At 38.5% G+C, this 26,438-nt stretch overlaps 1 protein-coding gene across 1 annotated transcript in view; it reads right to left on the reverse strand.

Moving 5' to 3' along the window:
- Nucleotides 1-9,341: 9,341 nt before the first annotated feature.
- Nucleotides 9,342-26,438, reverse strand: part of LOC124711459 (cell division control protein 45 homolog) — a 143,661-nt gene continuing 126,564 nt past the window's right edge. The window contains exons 12-14 of the mRNA XM_047241553.1: nucleotides 26,037-26,236; nucleotides 15,044-15,120; nucleotides 9,342-10,051 (exon numbers count right to left, since the gene is read on the reverse strand). Coding sequence (XP_047097509.1) covers nucleotides 9,987-10,051; nucleotides 15,044-15,120; nucleotides 26,037-26,236 — 342 coding nt within the window. The 3' untranslated portion in view covers nucleotides 9,342-9,986. The remainder of the gene's footprint in view (nucleotides 10,052-15,043; nucleotides 15,121-26,036; nucleotides 26,237-26,438) is intronic.

Genomic DNA, 26,438 nt, shown 5'->3' on the forward strand with positions numbered 1-26,438 from the left:
GATAAATATCAATTTGACTTTTATGCATATAAAATGCAGAATGTCCAACTTTATTTCATAAGACGGTATCATCAGCAATTTTTCTTCTTTAGGGCCAGCAGCATAACATATGTCTGATGACGATATGATTATTAGAATAGATGCACTAAACAGCTGCTTATAATAAGTAATCTATATTCATGACAGACAGTTTCGGCCTTTATCACCATTGTCAAGTACATCTAGATCGATGTGACATCCATATTATGTCATCAGTGAACTGTCGTACAACTGTCACTGTTTTAGTAAGATGATAAATGATGTCAATATGGTGAAAAAAAAATGTTAATTACAATTTGACAGCAGTTTGACAGTTACACTCTTACGATGCTATATGGTAAATATATAGAGTGAAACTGTTAAACTACTTTCACACTGTAAGTATCTCTCTATTTTCAACATACTGACATCATTTACCATCTTATTAAAACAGTGACAGTTATAAGACAGCTCACTAACAATGTAATATGGATGTCACATCAATCTAGATGTATTTGACAATGGTGATAAAGGCCAAACAGTCTGTCGTGAATAAAGATTATTTATTATAAGTGGCTATTTGGCACACCTATTCTAATAATTATGTCATTATCAGACATATAGTACGCTCCTGGCCATAAAGAACAAAACTTGTTGACAATATCATCTTATGAAATAAGGGGAACATAGTGTTTTAATAAAAAATATCACTTTACTTCTAATATTATAATTAGGGCCATCATCATTGCTTATGAACTGTATTTCATTATTTACCATAAATCTAACATGAAAATATAATTATTCACTGTAATGCTGTAGTTACGTAATTTAATTCTGTAAACAGTTGTTTACCATGTGTTCATTTGCAAGCACCACAAATTATGATGCACAATTGAATGTTAATATCTCCATTGTTTTTTCACCACTGTTCCTCTTAGCCACTCATCTAGTAAAACTGTTGTTATCAGTCTCTCCATATCTATTGCCTGTGTCCATACAGAGCAAGTAATACAGTTTTGTCTTGTATGCTATAAGTACTGTAGTCCTCTCCTTAGGCCCATCTGTTAAAAATGTCTAGTTTGTAACAGACTTAAATTTATGCTAAATACTATACTTTAAAATGTCTGACAGTTACTGCTTATGGAATCTGGCCCAAGCTGCCAGAGTTAGTGCTCATGTGTGTGTGTGTGTGTGTGTGTGTGTGTGTGAGGTGTACTTGCTTGTGTGCGTGAATGGTATGTGTTTCTCTTTTGCTGATGAAGGCTCTGGCTGAAAGCTCTGTGTAAGTGTCTTAATTGTCCCTGTCTGCAACTTAACCTGTCTTCTTTACAGTAAGTAGCGATCTACCTATCCTACAATTGATAAATTACAATGAAGCAAAAAATGTGGCCCATACTTTGAACTCTGGATCTCCAACTTTAAGGAATCAGTGGTAATACAACTGTCTGAGGACCTTATAAATTGGGAAAGTGGTCTCCAGTTGGTTACTACACTGAACTATGTCACTGCAAAATTTCATGTCCTTATAGGTAACGATGCTCTGCCACAAGAGAAGATAAGAAAATATTGCACAATAATTATGTTACCAAAGAGTTTCATAAGTAACGAAAAAACATAAATGAAATTACATCTTTTACCTACTTTTCTATGTAGTCACCAACTTTCTCAACACCTTTCTCCCATTGTGGTACCAGTTTCAATAAGACCTGTTCATAAAAGTCTGTTTGGCTGGAGTGCAGCAATCCACAGACTGCTGATTTCACTTCCACATCTGTTGCAAAGCATTGGACAGTCAGGAATTTCTTCATGCAGCCAAACAGATGAAAGTGTCATAGTGCACAGTCCGGAATGTATGGTGAATGCTGGAGCACCCCCCCCACCCAAATCTGGCGATTTTCTCATGAACAGGAACAGCAACATGGAGGCGAGCATTGTCAGGAAGAATTTGACACTCTCAGCATTAATGTTGTGGCGATTGTCAAAAAGGGCATGATGCAACTTAACCAAAGTTGTAATGTAGGCTGCAGCATTCACAGTGGTCCTTTGTTCAGCAAAATCCACCAATTACACGTCATGAATATCCCAGAAGCTGTAACAAGCACTTTCCTAGCAGATTGAGTCACTTTGAATTTTTTTCCACTCCATACAGGCCTGATTGGTTTTAGGCGTATAGTGGTATGCCCACAACTCATCACCACTGATGATTCCTTTCATAATGCCATGCCCTTACGCAGTGTAACATGTTAAGTGATCCAAGTTTGTCATCATTTGCTGGCCCTGTAAGTTACTAACCAAGTAGAAACAGGCCTGAGTCTCACACTCAATAAGCAATATAGTATTCTGTAGCTGATGAGACTGGAAGAGCAGAACATCAGACCAATCCTACTTTAAGCTATTAGGCACCCAGAGAACATTAACTCACCGAAATTTCAACACAATGTCGTACACCACACCATAGGATATGTTTGCAAATGCACATGCGGAGCATTCAAAATTGCTGCCTCAATGGTCCACTCATTCTGCAGGGTTGCAGCTGTTACTGGCCTACTGATGGAGTGTGGTGAATCACTAAGGTTCACTTGGCCCACATAGAAGATAGCACACTATTTGGAGACATTTCTGTGGTCTACACTGTCGTCCCCTTATACACCAGGCATGCCCCTGTGAATTTCACTCAGTTTATGCCCTTTGGCCCAAAAATATTGAACTACACTCTGCTGCTCTTCACAAGTTGACAACAGTAACACGTGCACTATGTCTGTTTCATCGTTCACACTTCTCTCACTAGAGCTGCACACGAAAACAAAATACCCTCTGTAGTGCTAACTTCAAGCTATTCAACATTCCAGCTGCAATACCAGAGGAGAAAAAAAAAAAACCTACTGTGCATTATTTTCTGGTCCTCCCTCCTATTTTATTGAATGAAGATAATCAATCTGACATTCATAAGATGAGCTTCAACCACAGGGGATACTCAGAGCAACACACAAACTTAACAGCATAATTGCATGTGTGCACTCAAGTTATGCTTGCATCATGACATTTGGGAGTCTAACACACCTGCACTGGCATGGTTTTAGAAACAGATGCTCGGTGTACTTTCATTAGGATATACAAATACCTGAAGATGGGCAACAGACTCTGTGCTTAAATATCATGACAGAAATTTATTTACATAAGGGAAATCACTAAAAATTTCATGGAACAATCGAAGTGGTGAGAAAGTTTTAAATTTTTTTTTTCTCTTAAAAAAAAAAAAAAAAAAATAGCACGTAATACTTTGGACACAAGTATCATGCATTAATGAATATTGCTGTATACTGACGTGAAAAAGTAAAACATAAATAGTATACCTATCAGTTTCTCAAATAATTCCTATTTTACATGATGAATAGTGGAATAATATGATCACCGCATTCACAAGCACATTTATTTATTCTAGAAAGTCCTCTTGCCCTTTGATACACCATAACACAATTCAAAATCTTTTGCAATATTTTGTGTGGGATTATCAACACCATCAGTTTTGCCATCATAAAATTGTCAAAACAATGTCATAGACATGAGAACACATATTTGCAAATAGTTTGAGTCTCTGCTTTAAACACTTTCATAGAAATATTTAACAAAGGGATAACACTGAAGAACATTAAGGCCGGTTAATTCAGTGTTTCGAGAGGTTTTTTTTTGACTTGACAGTGCATGCTTGTTGTTCAATACAAGTCATGTTCTAAATGCTAGAGGAGCATCCCTCTGTGATCCTTTCTTCAATTACTATAAGTCACTAGTCAAATGAAGAGAGATCTGAAAATAGTTTGAGTAACACACTCAATAAGCTTATAATGTTATCTAGCTGAAGAGGCTGGAAAAAACAGAACATCAAATCAGTCTTACAGCAGGAACTGTGGACTAGAATTAAGTTGTTCAGGACAGCCATGAGTTGCATTCAGTAGATTGTAGGGACCGGTTTCACTTTAGAATATTACAAGAGCACGATGAGAATCTCTGGAATTTGCACTGTGCAATATACAGGGTGTATACGAGGACAAGGAAAAAAAATTTCCAGTGCACTTCCTCCCGAGTGAAAATACCCTTTTTCTGTGTTAAGTGAAAGTATACTTTTCCTCGGAACTGTAAAACTTATCAGTCTTTTGAATGGTTATGGTTTTATACACAGGCGTGGAATTTCCCGGCACTTTAGAAAACGAAACTCAGGGAACAAAACACATTTTGGGAAGATGTCTGACATGCAATTTTGGGAAGATGTCTGACATGTAGCAGCTTGTACACTGCATATTTTCTTATTACGAAAGTATAAATTCGAATTCCACCAAACATTGCATGTTACTTGCCAAAACATTGAAATCATTGTTCCATTTATGGAACAATCAGTATGCCGGGAAAGCTTTAAACATCATTGAAATCATGACTGCGATGTGCTTCTGTAAGCCTGTCATAGCTCACGTCACGTGATCTCGCCAGCCGACGACAGCGGATATTCAGACCATAGGACACGTGAGGCAGTCAGCCCAGAGCTTTATGTTCCTTGCCAATAGCAATAAGCAACGCAAACACACAAATAGGAAAAGTTAATGGTTTAAATTAATATACGTAGTGCTGCTACAAGAAAAGAAAAGCTTTCACATATAATGTTGCCCCTTTTTGCGCATGTTACACTTAAGCTACATCACACAAATGTGCCAGTAAAATATTTAAGAACGACATAAATGTCAGGTCTTCTGGGCTCGAAATTATTATAAATCATCGTACTCAAAGAGTTGATTTTTAAGTGAGAGTCAAAAGCTCTGCGAGTTAAGAAATTCATCGTACATTCTCGCACATAGTTCATCTTGCGTAAAAGGAAATTTACTTTGAAAGTAACGCTTTTCAAACCACCATTCGCAATATTTTACTGCGACCTGTTAGAAATAGGTTCATTTCAGCAGTTGCTAGAAAGTGCCAGATAAAAAGCGTCTTACATAATGTCACAAAAGAAACAAGATATTAGAGGATACTCCAAGGGCACGATAATTTCATGAACCATACTAAAATGCATAATTCGGCTTCAAGTGCACATTCATATGTCCAGATTCGGACGTAAGTTTTCTTGGAGTACCAGTACTGTATTATCTCATGTTTGGTTCTTTATTATGGCGTAATGCCATACATTCTATAAAATGATAACATGCACCTGAAATGCAGCGAACAATTGAAACTAGCCAATAGTGTGGAATTAAACACTCCGTTTCAAATAAATTGGCTGGTTCAACGAAAAAGATTAATAAAAGCCAAATTTCTTTAGTAAATCGACAAAAATAAGTTCATTGTTCTGCAATGCGATAATGCTGGACTGTCAGAAAGGAGAAATAAAATAAAATCTGAAACTAATAACATATTTTAGCCTTCTGTAATTATGTGAATGTATTTTTATTCACTTGATAGCTCTTGATCACAAAAATCCGTTTTGTTTTCATTTGACGTGAGAGCAATAAACGAAAAGGAAACAGCAAAATCACTAAACGTAAACACGGGTCACATGAGACTACCCACCTCCCTATTACAACTTGAGACTGCTCTGTAGATCTGCCATGGATCTACGATATTTCCGAACTGGGGCAATACTAGAGAGTGGTGCCCCTCCTCCCTCGAGCGTTTAAGATAGGATGCCAAAAATTTAAAAAATAGACTTTTCAAAAATATGTCCATTTTGCAGTGCACATCTTCCTGAAGAGCTGGTACATAAAACATATGTGTTTGAGGAAATGTAATATATATTATTTGGTCTTAAATGTGCCAAAGTGTAATGCCACATCTCTACACACAGCATTCTTCTATCGCATGTCACTGTATTTCATTCTGTGGAACGCAACCATGTAACATTTTGTAATGGTTTTGTGGGACATAAAATTAAATATAGGATACATAAAACCAGAAAAGACAATAGACAAGCAAGACAGTACACATTTCTTCAATCCTTAAGTCCTTGCATTGCTTTTCTCACTAACCTTAGTACAGCTTTACATGGTGTGCTTTCCTTTTGGGCAAGAATCTATTAGCTCATCAAAGTTCGTCAAACGTTTTGCTACATGAAAAAACCAAATGTCGTTGACTAATACTGAAAAAGGTATTAATACTAATATTACCCAAGACAGGGGTGCTTTCTCGATCTGATTACGTGTGTTTTGTCACTGTCTGCTAGATAACAGGTCTGCCTAATATTGCAGGAATTGTAACACACACCGAATAAACGACACTGTTTTGGCACAAATGGTCATTTTTATAACACAACAGAATATAATCACGAAGTACCAATATCAAATGCCTATTACACCTACTACAAGCAAGTTTCATGTTACGAAATAGTTTCACATTTCATTTATACGCTCTAGCTTCTGAAGCATGAGAGCGAAAAGTAGTAGTACAAAATTTTTATATAAATTTGGAATCGTCATATTCTTCCATAATTTGTGTGATGTACCCGTTTCTTCTCCTTCCTCATTCTAACAAACAATCTTGTCATCACTAATTCTGTAACTATTCCTGCCAGGGTTAAAACTTATTCTCCGGTTAACTTGACCAAACCTGCCACAATCGCCGTTTTAGTTATCCCACGTTTATTCTCCAGTTCGCGTTATTACGTGTTCGTACAATGCATTTTCCGTGCTACTCCTGGAACAGAACGTCAGCGGCTGCCCACCCCAGAAATTGCCGACCGGGGCAGATATCCCGGTTTGCTCCCAGCCCCTATATCCAGGCCTGTTGCGCATGTGTGAATCTGACAGCTTAGGAGGCCCAGTAAAATTTTTTCCGGGTAGTATCCGGCCGTTTGCTGCTATTGCTTATACAGTTAACTGCCACACTTCTGTAGCCAGAAGTAGGAGAAGGTACTACTCATACGCAACTCAACTGGGCATGTGCTTGCTCACAACTCCTCAAACGAATGTTCTGTAAGCAGTTGTGACATCATGCTCATCGGAGGCAATTTGCTGTTATGAAGCATTACATAGGCTTCCTAAAGCCGTTGACACATTTTGTTGTTGGCAGATGCTTGTGTGAGCACTGTGTTTTGTTGCTGTATATGGCACATTTCCCCGGCAACTTAGTCTCCCCCCCCCCCCCCCCCCCTCCCATGTTTTATTGCTGAAGTAGTGAGATACAGTAATATCCTTTATTAGAGTATTGGTCCTTACCAGTCAATGCTACAAAAATTTAACTGAAAACTAAAACAATGAAGAATTCCCGGAATTCTAAAAAAATACCGAGTTTTTCCCGGTTTTCTCCCGAATGAAAAAATTCCCGAGTTTTTCCCGGATCTTCCGGTTGTCCCAGGTCGTATACACCCTGTATATAAAGACCATATTAAAGATGTATGAAAATTTTCTAATAATATCTGTAATGCATCTTAAGGAAGTTAACTTGGCTAATAAAGTGTGAGAATGAGTGCATTCTCAGAGTAATACTAGAAGTAGTAGGGCAAGCAATTCTGTGCAAAGAAACAGGAAAAATCCTTGGACTGAAGAGACAGCAGGCAGCACTTGGAAACCAAGAAATAGATTCTATGTTTTGCATGCCTGTCAACAACCCAATGTCTCTATTATTTAGTGAGTTATTATTTTTACCCCCAAACTATTTACATTTTGCCAGAACTTTCCATACCAGTTTGTTGAATAAATATATATATACATAAAGCTAGAGGTCCCACTTGATTAAATCAAAGCAGTGAAAACTTCCAAGCTCAGAAAGTAGTTAGTAAAGAATACTTTTTCACCAAAACAATTTTCTGTAATCATGGAAGAGATCTTCAAATCACTAAACTGGGATGAAGAAGGAATAAATGTTCAATTTGTGTTGTTTTGTTTGCATGAAACCCAGAACTTCAACAGAGGGTGGAAGAACTGAACACGGTAAGTATGACAGTATGCTTAAAGATTAATCACTGTAAGACCAAAATATTGTACAATCAGAAAGCCTGTGGGTGGCCCTGCAGCAATGATGGGAGATGGATTAACATCAAAGAAACAAGCAGAAAAAAAAGAAGGAGTAAGCTGTAGATTGTAATGTATGAATTCTGCATGAGGCCAATATAATGCAGCAAATGATAAACAGCTGTTGATGATGATAAGGTCCAGCTCAGCTTTCATATCATGCTGTAAGTTCACGAGTACCAAAGATTTTGCTTTTATTTGGTGGACACGTGATGCATTGTGGACCAAGCTTCAGACAGGCCTTGACAATATGCCAAGTGATACATGTGCCAGCCAATAATATGATTCTACAATTGGTCACTGTAATAGTGCTACCACAGCACCCTGCAATTTGGCATTCTGCTGTCAGTGGTTGACTGTGTTGCATGATGGTGTAGCACAATGTGGCATTTACACAGTCAGAGAGAGAGAGAGAGAGAGAGTATAAATCCTCCCAAGTTCCACTACTAGTATGATTCCTTCGGTGTCATGCATTCTATTGCCACAGTCTCCGCATCAGTCATTGGTCAAATGTATGACTAACTGTCAGCAAGCCCTGATAGTTCTAGGCTTCAGGAGGTGCCATTGGCTAACACTCAAACCTGTCTCTGAGGGTCCTGGGTTTGAAATGGGACCCACACACATCCCACCAGTATTCTACCACTGCCTAACTTGGCCTCATGACACCAAGCATAGCACTAGTGACAACACATCTGCCCCTTCCCCTAGCCATGACCGGCACCTGCGTCACTACTGTTGAAGTACTGTGTGGAAGGCATCAAGTAATAATGAATGTTCATCTTTCAGTGCCCATTCTTGACTCTGCATGCCCCACAGTATTGAAGAATCTGTACCACAGCCTCCCACACATAGAAGTCTGCAGCCAGCACCAGTCTACAATAACAAATGTCCTCACACCATTCAAGTAATGTAATAATTAAAATGAAGGTTGACTTAAATACTACAGTGCTCTCCTATGCATTGTCCCCCTTCTCAGCCGAGAACCAGTTTGGCAGCTGTATACAGGAAGGGCAATAGTTTGTCTTGGATTCTATGCACAACTTTTTGTAACATTAGGAAAACATTGTGTCATGGAAAAGGCATGTTAAGAGACTGGAAACAATCTTAGGACAGGGCAATAATCAAACCCTGACCCTTTGTATATGCAGTCTGATACTTTCAATTCACAAAGTACAGAGCAGAATAACCATTAGGAAAGATACTTCATATGTGTCATGGACGGTCCACACAAAAAAGTAAAAACGTGTCCGTAGCAATAACTGGCAGAGTTTCATTCAAAAGGATGGAACAAATGGTTAAAATATCAGTACAACATTTTTAATTTCCCACAAAATATAATTTTTCTTGTTAAAATATTGTATTTGAATACATTTTGTCGAACATTTCAAATATTTGTTGACTCTTTATGTCTACGTGACAATTGTGCTAAAACACTTCAGCCAATTTATGACTCCTTTGTTCATAATATATTTCATTGTCTATTTTTTGTAAAACATGAGAAGTATATGAAAATTTATACAAAATGTCAATATCACGTAGAAGAATTGACTGCTCATAAAATAATTTTACTATCAGGTAATGTCACTACCAAGATCCCATAACAGCTAAGCATTAAATACACAGGAAGTTGTAAATCTAATTGTACACTCCAAATATCTCTCTCTCTCTCTCTCTCTCTCTCTCTCTCACACACACACACACACAATATTAACTGTTAAACCATTCACACATACCTTAAAAGGCACTATTCATTTTAACAGGCAAACCATTCACACATACCTTAAAAGGCACTATTCATTATACTATAATTGATATTTAAAGCTTGTTTTTGAAAGAACACGTAATGGAGTATGAAGAGATTTTTCGTCATTTTTGCCAACCATGCTAGCACTTGTGTAGAGGTACTAACATGTGAAAGACTCCTTCAGACAAGGCACTGCCATTGTCTGTTGTGTACAGAGTAAAACAAAGATACATGAAGATTCAGCTGAGGAGAGTAGTCAGTGCATCAAAGAACTTTGCTCGGTCATCTGTCTTCAACTGAACAACTGAAAAGAAATAAATGTCCATGATTAATTAGTATGTGAATCACAAAACAGAGTGGGACTATAGAACATAATTCTTTACTACAGGCTAGTTACTTTTTACTAAACTTATAATGTAACAGTAGGCAGTTCACATTTTGTTTAACTGTTTTTGACCAAACCTTTTGTTTATTCTAGAGTTTGACACACAAGCCCAGCCCTGAACTATTGTCACTGAACTACTTATTTCCTTTAAAGTTTCAGGAACTCATTATGTCTCAAGCAACTCGTTACATTTTCATACACCTTACTTTTTGTCTTTCACTTTTTGATACTCCCCAAAATGCCCATATCTCACAGTGAGCCATACCGAGAGCTGTAAGTGGTGCATAAGGGGAAGAAAGCAGTCGTGGGAGGGGGACCGCGAGTGAGAGTGAGGCTATGTACCCCCGCTACCCACCATAAAAATATAAGAGCGTCAAATGGCACACACCTGTAACACGAGACTAAGGCTACTCATGGAAGTGATGCTGCTGTTGATAGCAATTGTCAACGTCATATGAATGTTATTGCTGCTTACATTTTACTCTCACTACCAATAAAGCAGCTGGCCTCTACACTGACAAAGAATTGTTCTGTCATACTGTCAACAGTTATTCACCTTCGAATTTATGATCGTGACTGTACTGAGAGGTCTGCTTAATTTCATACCACTAAACTGTTCCTTTACACTTCCAGTGAACTATTTAAGCAAATGTAACAATCTAAATTTCTTAATACTGTTTCACTGCAGCACAAATTAGATCACTTGCATTTATACAAATTTTATGTAATGAGAGGGAAACATTCCACGTAAGAAAAATATATCTAAAAACAAAGATGATGTGACTTACCAAATGAAAGTGCTGGCAGGTCGACAGACACACAAACAAACACAAACATACACACAAAATTCAAGCTTTCGCAACAAACTGTTGCCTCATCAGGAAAGAGGGAAGGAGAGGGAAAGACGAAAGGATGTGGGTTTTAAGGGAGAGGGTAAGGAGTCATTCCAATCCCGGGAGCGGAAAGACTTACCTTAGGGGGACACAAGCAGACATATTTGAAGACAAAGAGTTTTGTCTTCAAATATGTCTGCTTGTGTCTGTATATGTGTGGATGGATATGTGTGTGTGTGCGAGTGTATACCCGTCCTTTTTTCCCCCTAAGGTAAGTCTTTCCGCTCCCGGGATTGGAATGACTCCTTACCCTCTCCCTTAAAACCCACATCCTTTCGTCTTTCCCTCTCCTTCCCTCTTTCCTGATGAGGCAACAGTTTGTTGCGAAAGCTTGAATTTTGTGTGTATGTTTGTGTTTGTTTGTGTGTCTGTCGACCTGCCAGCACTTTCATTTGGTAAGTCACATCATCTTTGTTAAGCATTCCACATGGGAAAAATTTATCAAAAAACAAAGATGATGTGACTTACCAAACGAAAGCGCTGGCAGGTCGAAAGACACACAAACAAACACAAACATACACACAAAATTCAAGCTTTCGCAACAAACTGTTGCCTCATCAGGAAAGAAGGAAGGACACAAGCAGACATTTGTAAAGGCAAAGAGTTTGGGCACGCCCCCCCCCCCCCCCCCCCTACATAGCCACCCGAACTGCCCCCGCCAGTCAGCCCGCACGCTATTCGTTCATTTCTTTCGTCACTCAACTCGAGTGAATTAACTTATCGAGTAGTTGTACTTTCCTATGTAGCATGCACACCTGCGTCATCGTATTTTATACATTTCTATCTGGCATGTAGATAGCTGACACACACCAACGAGAAAAGTCACGGCCATTCTAGTGACCTCGATACGTTACTCTGTCTGGCATTTGTTCAAGAAAAGTCGTGAATATTCTAATTCTACTGTTTTCTTATAATTTGCTCATATTGTTGAAGAGGCAAGGGCAGTTATGGAAGAGTTAGGTGTGGAGACGAGTGTTCCTCGTCTTACAGGTGGACAAAGACAGGGGGAAAGCTGTGATCATAATGATGATGCTACAACATATTAGAAAAGAACTGTTTTTATTCCAACACTGGACCATGTTACGACTGACATGAGAGAAAGTTTTGCTGAAGAAAATATTTATCACTTAAAATACAACATACTTTTGCCCTCACAACTACTGAAACATGATGGTAATGATCTGGCACATAAATTGAATCAGTGCTTAACTGAACTGCTGTTCTTTGAAGAACAATCACTTGTTTGATTAAAAAGAGACTAATGGGAGAGATTCTTCAATATAAGGAAGCAAGCATAAACACCCATAATGATTGTGATTATGTTATGAAAGAGTTGTCTGTCTGTCCTAGATCTGACTATACTACTTTGCACATGCTGTACAAAATTGTAACTTTTTTATATAATCAGGGCATTGTCTTGTAGATGTGTAGAATCAGTTTAAATAAAACTTTCTTAAACTCTGCATGTGACTTGATTATTTTTTATTACAGTAAAAGTAAAGGTAGCTCATGATGTTTCAAGCGCCCCCTCCTTGAGGTTTTTCTGTATCCCCCACTGCGTACACCAGTAGTTACTTAAATTTTTACTGGCTTTCACATTGAGACAGATCTCCAATCATTACTTTCTAAGAATCTAAACTCTTAATGATGCCATTTATGTGACTCCAGGCCGAAATGTAAAATTAAAAACAAAATCATTTATATGATGGAAACTGTGTTCCCCAAGGAAGTGTGTCTCACATGGGTAAATTAATGTTACTGTAGGAGAATATTCATGTTTTCTGGTTCATCATACAATTTTTCTTTGAAAGTTCCCAGATATAAATATTAAAAGATGGATGAAATGACAGAGACTATTTACCATTAAATATAAATTTTCAAGTCATTGGAGGTACCTTTTGAAAACAAAAAAATTGTCTAAGGAGGGGAAAAAGAAAGGGAATGTGTTCAGTGGTGGAGGTGCTAGTAGTAGTAGTAGTAGTAGTTGTTGTTGTTGTTGTTATCACCGTCTTCTGTCCAAAGACAGATTTGAGGCAGGTCTCCAAGTTGCTTTATCCCGCACAAGCCTCTTCATCTCCGCAAACCTACTACAACCTACATCGCTTTGAAAATGCTTACTGTACTCACCCCTCTTTGACACTCTTTACAATTTCTATCCCCCACATTTCCCTCTAATATCAAGTTGACAATTCCATGATGCCTCAGAATGTATCCTATCAACCAACCCCGTTTTTCACGAAGTTATGCCATAAATTTCTTTCTACTCAGTTTGCTTTGGTATCTCCTCATTAGTTACGTGATCTACACATCTAATATCCATTGTCCTTCTGTAGCACCCCATTTCAAGAGCTTCTATTCTCTTCTTGCCAGAACTGGTTAGTGTCCATATTTCACCTTCATAATAATCTTCCCACCACTTAAATTTATTTCTATGCTAATGAATTCCTCTTTTTAAGAAATTTTTTCATTGCTAGAGCCAGTCCATGTTTTCTATCCTCTCTACTTCAGCCTTCCTCAGTTATTTTGCTGCCGAAATAGCAAAACTCATCTGTTATTTTTAGCGTCTCATTTCCTAACAAATTCTCTCAACATTGCTTGATTTAATTTGACTACAAGGTCAGCACCTAATAATTTCTGAAACTAAGGGTTCTTCTTCAAGAATTGAGGCAAAGTTTTGTTATTTCAATGTCATGTTTGCTACATCACCATTTTCATTCTGTTCAACACTGCTGGCCAGAATTATTGCAAGAGATGGTGAGAATAGATAGCAGCAAGCTGGAGTGACGGGGGTGGGGGGTGGGGGGAACCCTCAGAGGAACAAAAGCGATAATGGTAATGGATAATCTGTTGCAATGACTAAACAAAGTAAGAAAAATACTGAAGTAATGTACAATGATGAACCACTGTGGAGATTCTAAAATTACTAGAAATGGGTGGGAGGGGGGAATGTTCCACAATTTCCACACCCTCCTTTGTAGTACAATCTGCCCTAAATGGAAATACAAATTTTACTGCCATTCTGTGTTTTGCACAGCAAATTTATGATACACCCTTGTGATACCATGTGTCATCAGCCATAATATTATCCCTTAAAAATGTCACACTCTTCAATTCTTCTAACATTCCTATTAGAAAGCACCATTCATGTGCCAGCATATATCTAGCAATGGTGGGTGGTGAAGGGTATGGTTCAAATGGCTCTGAGCACTATGGGACTTAACTTCTGAGATCATCAGTCCCCTAGAACTTAGAACTACTTAAACCTAACTAACCTAAGGACACCACACACATCCATGCCCAAGGCAGGATTCGAACCTGCGACTGTAGCGGTCCTGCGGTTCCAGACTGTAGCACCTAAAACCGCACGGGGTGAAGGGTATCTTGTACCATTGTTAGTCACTCCATTTCCTGTTCCACTCACAAATGGAGCCAAGGAAAAAATTGTCTGTTTTCCTCCTTATGAGTCCAAATTTCTCATCTTTATGGTCCACACACTAAATATACATTGGCAGCAGTAGAACTGTTTTGCAATCAGGCACAAATGCTGGTTCTCTAAATTTTCTTAGTGGCATTTCATGAAAAGAAATTTTGTCTTTCCTCCAGGGGTTCATTTGAGTTCACACCTGCATGTGTCTAGTGGTGTCCCATGAGGAAATGTGAATACGTTTGTTGAAATGTTTGTGAATCATGTATTCCCCTGTTGGATTTGAGCCTAAAAACCACATCCAAGCTGCCTGGCACACCAACACTCATCATTTATCTGCCAGACAGATTCAATCTGCTACTGAAGTATCTGCCCGAATCCAAGAACTGGGGTGCTAATGCGCAGGCAGGCACCATTATATATGATTCACCCACTTAAAATATAAGAAACAGACACATCACATTCTACATTACCACACCACTGAAAATGCTTGAATAATTACATCAGAGTTCTGTTTAGCTGCTATTTGCAGTATAGAGACAGTTGCTATAAACATGTGAAATGTGTTAGTTATGCATAAGCCTCTCTACTCACTTGATGTGTCAAAGCAGTCCATAGTCATTCGAGCCCGTATTTTGATTGCAGCTTGTTCAAATGCCTTCCCAAAGAAGCTACAAAAAATAAAAACAGGCTGCATAAGAGAACTGTGGAAATCATTAAAATGTTAGTTAACTGATTCTGACTATGACTAATAATCAAGAGTTGTGAGTCATTATTTTTTAAAATGATGCATTATATTTAATGTTTATTACAAGTGACACCAAATATCAGACAATAACATTTTAGGCTATAAATTTAATTTTTATCTATTGTGCTACTGGCCAACTTCGTTATCAAGCACCTAGAAAAACATATTAACTTGTATAACAGTTCAAATATTTTAACAACATAATAAATGATGAAGAAATTAGGCATGTAATCTTTCGACTGGTCTGATGCGCCCTGCCACGAGTTCCCCTCAAGTGCTAATCCCATCATCTCAGAGTTGCACCCTAAGTCCTCAATTAATTGTTGGAAGTATTTCAATCTCTGCCTTCCCCTTTAGTTTCTACCCTCTACAGCTCCCCCTAGTAATAAGGAGGTTATTTCCTGATAGCTTAACACATTCTATCACCCTGTCCCTTCTTCTTGTTAGTGTTTTCCATGTGCTCCTTTCCCCACCGATTCTGCAGAGAACATTCTTACTCCCTATCTTAACAGTCAACTTAATTGTCAACATTCTTTTGTAGCACGTCTCAAATGCTTCAATTATCTTCTGTTCTGGCTTTCCCACTGTCTATGGTCCACTACCATACATTGCTGTGCTCCAAATGTAAATTCTCAGAAATTACTTCCTCAAATTAAGGGCAATATTTGATACCAATAGAATTCTCTTGGCCTGTGGTACTCTGCTTTTTATGTCCTCCTTGTTCTGTCCGTCATGGGTTATTTTGATTACAAGGTAGCACGAATCCTTAATTTTGTCTATTTCATGCTCACACAGTTTGATCGTAAGGTTCTCATTAACCTCATTTCTAATGTTTCACATTACTTTTGTCTTTTCCCAGTTTGCTCTCAATCCACATTCTGTACTTATTAGAGTGTTCATTTCTTTCAACAAGTCCTGTAATTCTTCAGTTTCACAGAGGATAGCAATGTCATCAATGATTTTACAACTGACATTCTTTCACCTTGAATTTTTATCCCCTCTGAAACTTGCCTTTCATTTTGGTCATTGCTTCTTTAAAGTATAGACTGAACACTAAGGTCAAAAGACTGCAACTCTGTCTTACAACCTCTTTAATCCGAGCACTTTGTTCTAGGTCTACCACTCTTATTGTTCCCTCTTGGTTCTTGCACATATTGTATATTACTGTCTTATCTTTCTCAGAACTTTAAACATCTTGCACAATTTTACACTGTTGAATGCTTTTACTAGGTCAACATATCCTATGAAGATAGTTTGAATTTTCTTCAGCCTTGATTCCACTATCAACAGCAATGTTGAACTGCCTCTCTGGTGTCTTTATATTTCCTAAAATGAAACTGATCATCATCTAACAGCTCCTCAATTTTCTTGATGGTATTTTTGTTCTATCATTGCAACTACAAAAAATGCACATCTTTTTCACTAGCCATATTTCACTTTATAGAGGTAAGGCACTGTCAGTGGTCTGTACATTTTGATTTGCTTTAAGATCGAAAAACAGTTCGTTAACGATAGGCTGATTTCTACTTACGGTGACTTCCACTTGAAAATACCCTCAAGAACTGTAAATCAACTACGGACAATATATCCACACAAATGAAGAATTTAATGATGCTTCTTCAATTTTCTTTTCAATCCTGCTGCGTATGATTCTCATCAGCACCTTGGACACATAAGCTGTCAAACTGATTGTGTGAGAGATCTCATGCTTATATGCCCTTGCTACCTTCAGATCTGTGTGAAAGATATTTTTCTGGAAGTCCGATGGTACACCAACAGTCCCATATATTCTACACACCAAATAAAACAGTTGTTTAAGTATTACTGTCCCCCAATGATTTTAGAAATTCCGACAGAGTGTTATCTTAATGTTAGCACCCTTGCTTTTAATTTCATCAACCACTGTTTTGATTTTTCTATATGCTGAGTCAGTTGTCCAGACGATCATTTATTTTTCGATTTCTTCACATCTTTCTTACAACCATTTCATTTTTTTTAAATGTCTTTCCTTAGGGATTTATACTGCAGTATTCCTGTCTTCCCCAGAAAATTTTTGTTCTTCCTTCTTTCCTAAATCACTTTAAATATTTCTTCTGTTATCCAAGGTTTCTTCATAGTTTCCTTATAACTGACAGTCGAATGTCCATGATTGTTCTTTTTAGAGATGTTCATTCCTCTTCAACTGAATTGCCTACTCTCGTATTCCTTACCGTGGCATCCACAACCATAACGAACTTTAATTGTATCTCATCATTCATCAGTAACTCAGTATCCCGCTTCCTTCGACATTGATTCTTCTGGACAATAATCTTGAACTTCAGTCTCCTCTTCAACATTACTAAACTGTGATCTGAGTGTAGATCTAGACATAGGTATGCCTTACAATCGAATACCTGATTTTCAGATCTCTGTCTGACCATGATGTAGTCCAGCTGGAATCTTCCCACACCTCCGGGTCTTTTCTAAGTACACCTCTTCTTGTTATACTTGAACAGAGGATTTGCTATTACCATCGGTAATTTACTGCAATACTCAACTAGTCTCTCCTTTTTCATTCCTTCTGCCAAGATCATATCCCCTCATAGCCCTCTGTTTTATTCCTCCCTTACAACTGTGTTCCATCTCCCATGATTATTAGGTTTTCATCTCCTTTTACATACTGAATTATGAGTTTAATATTCTTTATCTCTCCAACTTCTGTTTGCGATGGTGGCATGTATACCTGATCTATCGTTGTTGATGTTTTTATGTCGAATCTGATGAGAACAACCTTATCACTGAACTGTTCACAACAGCTTACTATCTACCCTAGTTTCCTACTCATAATGAATTCTGCTCCCATTATACTATTTTCTGCTGCCGTTGATATTCCTTACTTTTGTCTGGCCAGAAATCAACATCATCTTTTCATTTCATTTCACTGACCACTACTACATCTAGACTGAGCCTTTGCATTTTCCTTTTCATATTTTCTACCTTTCCTACTAAGTTCGACTCATAAAATGTTATTCCATTTTTCATTATTCCATCTTTTTCGCGTGGTCACCGCCCCCTTGACAGTCATCTCCTGGAGATCTGAACAGGGGCTAATTCAGAATCTTTTGCCAATGGCAAAATCATCATGATACTTTTTTAATTTCAGACCACATGTCTTCTGGAAACACATTATGTGTCTTAAATGCAGTAGTTTCCATTGCCATATGCATCCTCATGCCGTTGATCATAGCTGATTCTTACGCCTTTTCGGGGCACTTTTCCACCCCAAGGGCAAGAGAGTGGCCTGAACTTCTGTCTGCTCACTTGACCTCTTTGCTCTTTGACAAGATCATTGGTGGAATGAGGTGACTTCTTATGCTAAAAATCTTTGGCCACCATCGGTGATGATCTGTATTCATAATTTACACAGGACCCAAGATGATTTTATTGCTAGTCAAAGAAGCTACACCTAGACAATGATAACCACTATTTAAATATGCAGTAATATTAGGCACCAATGTTGCATGAGAAGTAATATGCAAATCTTGTCAGTCCACATTTGGAGCCACATATGAATGTGAGTATGTTCTGTATATAACAGAGGGAAACATTCCACGTGGGAAAAATATATCCAAAAATAAAGATGATGTGACCTACCAAACGAAAGCGCCAGCATGTCGATAGACACACAAACATACACACAAAAGTCAAGCTTTCGCAACCAACGGTTGCTTCGTCAGGAAAGAGGGAAGGAGAGGGAAAGACGAAAGGATGTGGGTTTTAAGGGAGAGGGTAAGGAGTCAGTCCAATACCGGGAGCGGAAAGACTTACTTAGGGGGAAAAAAGGACAGGTATACACTCGCACACACACACATATCCATCCGCACATACACAGACACAAGCAGACATTTGTAAAGGCAAAGAGTTTGGGCAGAGATGTCAGTCGAGGCGGAAGTACAGAGGCAAAGATGTTGTTGAATGACAGGTGAGGTACGAGTGGCAGCAACTTGAAATTAGCGGAGGTTGATGTCTGGTGGGTAACAAGAAGAGAGGATATACTGAAAATCAAGTTCCCATCTGCGGAGTTCTGACAGGTTGGTGTTAGTGGGAGGTATCCAGATAACCTGGTCATACTCCAAATCCCATGCCACTTTCCTTGACGTTGACCTCCATCTGTCCAATGGCCAGCTTCACACGTCCGTTCACACCAAACCCACCAACAAGCAACAGTACCTCCATTATGACACCTGCCACCCATTCCACATCAAACGGTCCCTTCCCTACAGCCTAGGTCCTCGTGACAAACGAATCTGCTCCAGTCTGGAATCCATGAACCATTACACCAACAACCTGAAAACAGCTTTCGCATCCCGCAACTACCCTCCCGACCTGGTACAGAAGCAAATTACCAGAGCCACTTCCTCATCTCCTCAAACCCAGAACCTCCCACAGAAGAACCACAAAAGTGCCCCACTTGTGACAGGATACTTTCCGGGACTGGATCAGACTCTGAATGTGGCTCTCCAGCAGGGATACGACTTCCTCAAATCCTGCCCTGAAATGAGATCCATCCTTCATGAAATCCTCCCCACTCCACCAAGAGTGTCTTTCCGCCGTGCACCTAACCTTCGTAACCTCTTGGTTCACCCCTATGAAATCCCCAACCCACCTTCCCTACCCTCTGGCTTCTACCCTTGTAACCGCCCCCGGTATAAAACCTGTCCCATGCGCCCTCCCACCACCACCTACTCCAGTCCTGTAACCCGGAAGGTGTACACGATAAAAGGCACAGCCACGTGTGAAAGCACCCACGTGATTTACCAACTGACCTGCCTACACTGTGAAGCTTTCTATGTGGGAATGATCAGCAACAAACTGTCCATTCGCAAGAATGGACACAGGCACACAGTGTTTGTTGGTAATGAGGATCACCCTGTGGCTAAACATGCCTTGGTGCACGGCCAGCACATCTTGGCACAGTGTTACACCGTCCAGGTTATCTTGATGCTTCCCACTAACACCAACCTGTCAGAACTCCGGAGATGGGAACTTGCCCTTCAGTATACCCTCTCTTCTCGTTACCCACCAGGCCTCAACCTCCGCTAATTTCCAGTTGCTGCCGCTCATACCTCACCTGTCATTCAACAACATCTTTGCCTCTGTACTTCCGCCTCGATTGACATCTCTGCCCAAACTCTTTGCCTTTACAAATGTCTGCTTGTGTCTGTGTATGTGCGAATGGATATGTGTCTGTGTGTGAGTGTATACCTGTCCTTTTTTCCCCCTAAGGTAAGTCTTTCCGCTCCCGGGATTGGACTGACTCCTTACCCTCTCCCTTAAAACCCACATCCTTTCGTTTTTCCCTCTCGTTCCCTCTTTCCTGACAAAGAACCATTGGTTGCGAAAGCTCGAATTTTGTGTGTATGTTTGTGTTTGTTTGTGTGTCTATCGACATGCCGGCGCTTTCGTTTGGTAGGTCACATCATCTTTATTTTTGAGTATGTTCTGTATTGAATAAGACAGAAACAGAAAGTAAAATATGTGTAAGATCCACATGTAGCATAACTTGAGGATGAAGTCAATGTCCATTTGCTACGTCATAATTTTATGTGTGAACTTCAAGTAATACACTGATTATATTGACTTACAGACTGAAGCCATAATTAGCTGTCTTCACTTGTATCAAACAAATACTCAAAGTTAATACACTAGTATCGAAAAGTTAAGCATAATCGCGAAAGCATGAAAATGAAAAGGGGAAGCGTGAGGAATGACCCACCATACTGCACATGCTTACCTACTAACCCTATTTGTTAACTCAGTGTAGGAAAGAAGAACTCTGTGGTGTGAATACTTCTATAACAGAGAGTTAACACAAACAGTGCATGAGACAACTTAATGTCTCAGTCATGTTTGTCTGTTCATAGTGAGCAGAATTGGTGAATCTGAGAGTGTAATGCCACAAAAAATGTATTTGGACCCTGTTTAGCAGGGGAGAATACACTCTATCACCAGGAAGTAGGGCAGACAAAGACCACTACTTGGTACCCTTGGATGCACTACGAAGTGTCACTGTTTTGCGATTCAGGAGATGTTGCTCATAGGCCAATAACAAGTCAACACGAATAATCACAGCACAACAGGACCAATATCTGGCCATAACGGCCTAATGAAATTGCAGTACACCTGCAAAACAATTGGCTGCAGAGCTTGCAGCTGCCTCAGCAGTTGGTGTTTTTCTGACAAACTGTGTAACGGAGACTCAGAACAGCAGAGCTGTTTGATAAACATCCTGCTGTATGCATCCTGATCACTCCAGCACAGGGACAGGCCCGTGTATTGAGGAGTCGGCAAGATCAAAATCAGATCATGGATGAACGAAGGAATATGCTCTTCACAGATGAAACCCGCTTCAGTTTGTAAAATGATTCTCACTCCACATTACACTGCAGAGAACCTGGTAGCCTATACAACCACAGGAACATCACAAAAAGTGACCGGTTGGGTGGTGATGTGTCATGGTATGGAGAGGCATCATCCTGATTGGTCGTATGGAGCTGCACATCTTCGTCGGTGGTGAACAACATAGAGCCATAAGGTAATAACATAAATGTTGATTCAGTTATTTACATTCATAAATTATTCAATCCTGTTTGATACAAAGCACAGTAACACAGATGTGTGGCTCTACATGTGGACTGAAATTGATCTGCACATCAACTTCGTGCAACATGGTGCATTCTGCCTGCAGGTACCTTATGTCAAATTTGTAACTTTTCATTTATGAGGTTTTAATGATTCAAAACGTCATACAAGTTAAGCATTTCACTATTCAGCAGTTAGTATAAATTGGCCAATAGTACAACAAATAAAAGCAAATTTACAGCCCAAAAATGAGATTGTTTTCTTTCATGAAATACATCAAGGCTGTCGATTCATACATAAACACGATCTCAATGTTACATCCAAACCACGATAAAAATGCTTTCTATGACACTGATACATTTGTCTGTGCCACAATGTACACTTCAACAACTGAAGATCAAATGTCTCGGAGACCACAAAATATTAACATATTTAAAATGGCTAGTATTAAATAAATACTAGAGACAAAGTCTCATTTCATCAGCCTTTGTAAACTGAATAACTTCTGAATTGTAATGCAAATATGAGTGCAATTCAATAATTATACAAACAAATAGCTGTACAGCAAAAGTGTTTTATTATTAGATATCGATGCAATTTTCTTTTTATTCAAGCATGCCCCCCCCCCCCCCCCGCACATTTTCTATAAACTAGTCCTGTTTTCTTAGCCTTTCAGCACAGAATTCTTTACCTTTATCTCAAAGAAAATTTAATATTTTCTCTTTCATTACCTTTTCATTGCTGTTGAGGTTGATGTGATGCAAAGCTCCTTTCAGAAATGACTTCCTGACACTTAAATCAATACTGGATGTTAACAAATTTCTCTTCTTCAGAAACGCTTTCCTTGCCATTGCCAGCCTACATTTTATATCCTCTCTACTTCGACCATCATCAGTTATTTTGCTCCCCAAATAGCAAAACTCCTTTACTACTTTAAGAGCCTCATTTCCTAATCTAATTCCCTCAGCATCACCCAACTTAGACTACATTCCATTATCCTTGTTTTGCTTTTGTTGATGTTCATCTTATATCCTCCTTTCAAGACACTGTCCATTCCATTCAACTGCTCTTCCAAGTCCTTTGCTGTCTCTGACAGAATTACAATGTCATCGGCGAACCTCAAAGTTTTAATTTCTTCTCCATGAATTTTAATACCTACTCCGAATTTTTCTTTTGTTTCCTTTACTGCTTGCTCAATATACAGATTGAACAACATCGGGGAGAGGCTACAACCCTGTCTTACTCCCTTCCCAACCACTGCTTCCCTTTCATGTCCCTCGACTCTTATAACTGCCATCTGGTTTCTGTACAAATTGTAAATAGCCTTTCGCTCCCTGTATTTTACCCCTGCCACCTTTAGAATTTGAAAGAGAGTATTCCAGTCAACATTGTCAAAAGCTTTCTCTAAGTCTACAAATGCTAGAAACGTAGGTTTGCCTTTCCTTAATCTTTCTTCTAAGATAAGTCGTAAGGTCAGTATTGCCTCACGTGTTCCAGTGTTTCTATGGAATCCAAACTGATCTTCCCCGAGGTTGGCTTCTACTAGTTTTTCCATTCGTCTGTAAAGAATTCGTGTTAGTATTTTGCAGCTGTGACTTACACATGTCTTACAGTAAATCTTCCCGCTGATTGTTTCACCTAGGGGTAAAAATGCACCGTTAGAATGCCATGTCTATCCCAAAAGACACTTAACATGATTTTTCAAGATGTCAAGGCTTGGCAAAATTGAGGAGTTTCATAAACCTACATCTATATATGCTGGATGATTCATCTGCTTTACCTAAGGGTTTTATGCAACTGCAACACTTTCAAAAACCAAATGCGACATTTTCATGTTCTCTCTCTTGCTATGTGCAAACATTTAGTCCTATAAAAAACAGTATCTTTTTATAGAAAATTTAGAGTATCTAAATTATTTTGTACTGGGATACATCTTCACTGGACACTCAGTTTTCAAGTTATTCAAGAAGAATGCATTTGAAAGCCACTTTTGTATGTTGTTCTTGAACTCAAAACCCATAGCATCCATTGAAGACATATACCAGTTCAAAATTTAACTACATTAAATTCCCTACAAATAGGTCCTGTTCAGTTTTTCCGTAGGACTAACAGTCTGCACATAGGAAGTGTTTTTTGAATGCATTGCATGTTGCAAACAACCTGTAGATAGGGGCAGCTGAATCATCCTGTATATTCCACAAGACATTGTACGGTGCATGGCAGACCGTACTTTGTACCACTATTGGTCACTTCCTTTCCTGTTCCACTTGCAAACAGAATGGGGACAAATGACTTGACATTAGACAACTTCTAACCCCAGTGTCATCCTCAGTCATTATCTTGCTTTGAAAATCACCACTATCTTTATTGTAATGTGTCAAAACACCAAAGGCATTGCCCAGATGCTGTATTTTGTGAGTTTTTGGAACCCAATGAGCACACAGTTTTCAAAAATTCAGTTTTTCGGGAACAATTTCAAGAAAAAGCAATCCTGAAATTTGTGGTTAGGTTTTAGAACAATCAAATTCTGTAAATTTAAGGCTTTCCTCTACAAATTCTTAAATGGCATGAACCAGTTCTTCATTAACCAAACATAGATGTCCACTTCATCTGTCATCATGCACTTGATCAACTTCATCACCACCACTGAAGCACTCACAGCATTTTCTCCTTAAAGCTCACCAATCTGCCAATGAATGCCAACTGGTTTAGTGTTCTTCACATTGAGAAAATGGATTACAGGTCTAATCTCACGAGTGATGGGAGTTTCAATCAACTTTGCCATTCTAAACAAGCACTATACAGTATAAAAACACGCAGGAAACTCAATATGGAGTTCTCTCCTGCTCCACGACTCAAAGTATCTATTCGCACATGTACTGAACTGCAATTGCAGCACTGCTGCTGACAGAAATGCAAATGGAACTTAATTGTTAGACTTACTTCGTTCATTTGTCTGTTTAATTATTGAATAACCCTTGTACTCTTTTTAAAGGCCCCACACATTGACTGCCACTCAATATAATATATAAAGAGTAGCCTAAATCCTTAATACCAAAATTATACAAATAGTAAACAACCTTAAACTGAGCACTTGTAGATAAGAAATCTGTGATCATTGAAATATGGAACTCCATTATAAACTGAAAAGGAAATATATGGTGGAGAATCTGAGAGAGAGTGTCACCACTTTACACACTCCTGTAAAGTATACATTCAGTTTGACAGTCGTAATTTTGAGCAGTTGCTATACTCTGTTCATCATAAGAATAAAGCTGCTTTAAACAAACACAAATGTGATGATTGGTCCGAAACCTTAGCAAATGTGCACTGGTAGTGTTAAGCTCTTGGAAGTAGGTCCTACTTACGTATTAGATATATTATTACTAAGTTATGTTAAATGAAACTTTTAAGATATTCTACATGTATTAACAACCATCAATGTTTTTCTTAATCAAATTTTAGCCACATGTGAGGCAAAGAATCGATGTATCCAATATTGTGCAAATGAATGGAATCATTAATATGGTTGGATAACCGGAAACACATCTATTACTAGTCACACTATAAATGCTGAAGAACAAGCAGCTCAGTGCTTAAATCGGAAACACAAAGACAAAAAACGTAATTGTTTATAATAACGTACTACAGAAAATTGGCTAATTACATTATTAAAGTGCAATTCTCTGCAAGTAATAGAGAATGAAGTTTAATAATGTATTATGTACATTCTCTGTAAAATAATAATAATAATAATAATGATAATACACCAATGGATGTGCTCTAAAGCTCAAGCAAAGACAGAGCAGAAATAGTGTGGTTCACAGCAGGCCAAAACAAAGCACTAACAAGAAGCTCACTCAACAAAAGTAAAAACAATATTCTCACATAAGAAACATGTCACATTTTCATGATTAATTCAATAAATATACAAAAGCAGTTATCAGACACTACGTTTGAAAGTTTTTATTTCAAACTTACTAGAACATATGAAAGAGAATCACTTATTTCCACTAGCTGTAATCCTTACAGACTAAATGTGAGGAACACAGAAATTTTCGTACTGTAAATAAAGTCTCCTTTTCTCAATAAGTCTGCCAAGTCTGAACTAGGACATTTCTTAATAATGTGAATGCTTAAACTTTGTGTGCATTGTCATTCCACACAAGTTTATTCAGGAAAACATGCATAACTGAAATATTTAAATTTTATACTTACTTCTTAGGTGAATCCTCTGAAACCGGAGGAACACCAACAACAAGACATGTCCCTTCTGACGGATCAAGAGGAGCTGAGGCAACCATGGGTAGGCCATGAGCTTTCTTGTTGCGGGAAACAGCTACATAAGCCTGGAGTGCAAACTGTGCTAGCAATGCAAGACTGTGAGGACGAGAAAACATCTTCACATCTATAGAGCCCTGTGGTAACACATGAAACATTACTTGCAAAACATATAACACACTAACTGAAATGCACTGACACTGAAGACAAATCAAATAAACACAAGACACAGAAAATAAATAAACCAGCAAAAATACATTTCAAAAAGTAAAAATTCATGTCAGCTCTGACAGGCATACCTATGCAGTGACTCCCACTATATGCACTCCATGGTACAGT

This window comes from Schistocerca piceifrons, chromosome 8 (assembly GCF_021461385.2).
Source record: "Schistocerca piceifrons isolate TAMUIC-IGC-003096 chromosome 8, iqSchPice1.1, whole genome shotgun sequence".
Classification (NCBI taxonomy): domain Eukaryota; kingdom Metazoa; phylum Arthropoda; class Insecta; order Orthoptera; family Acrididae; genus Schistocerca; species Schistocerca piceifrons.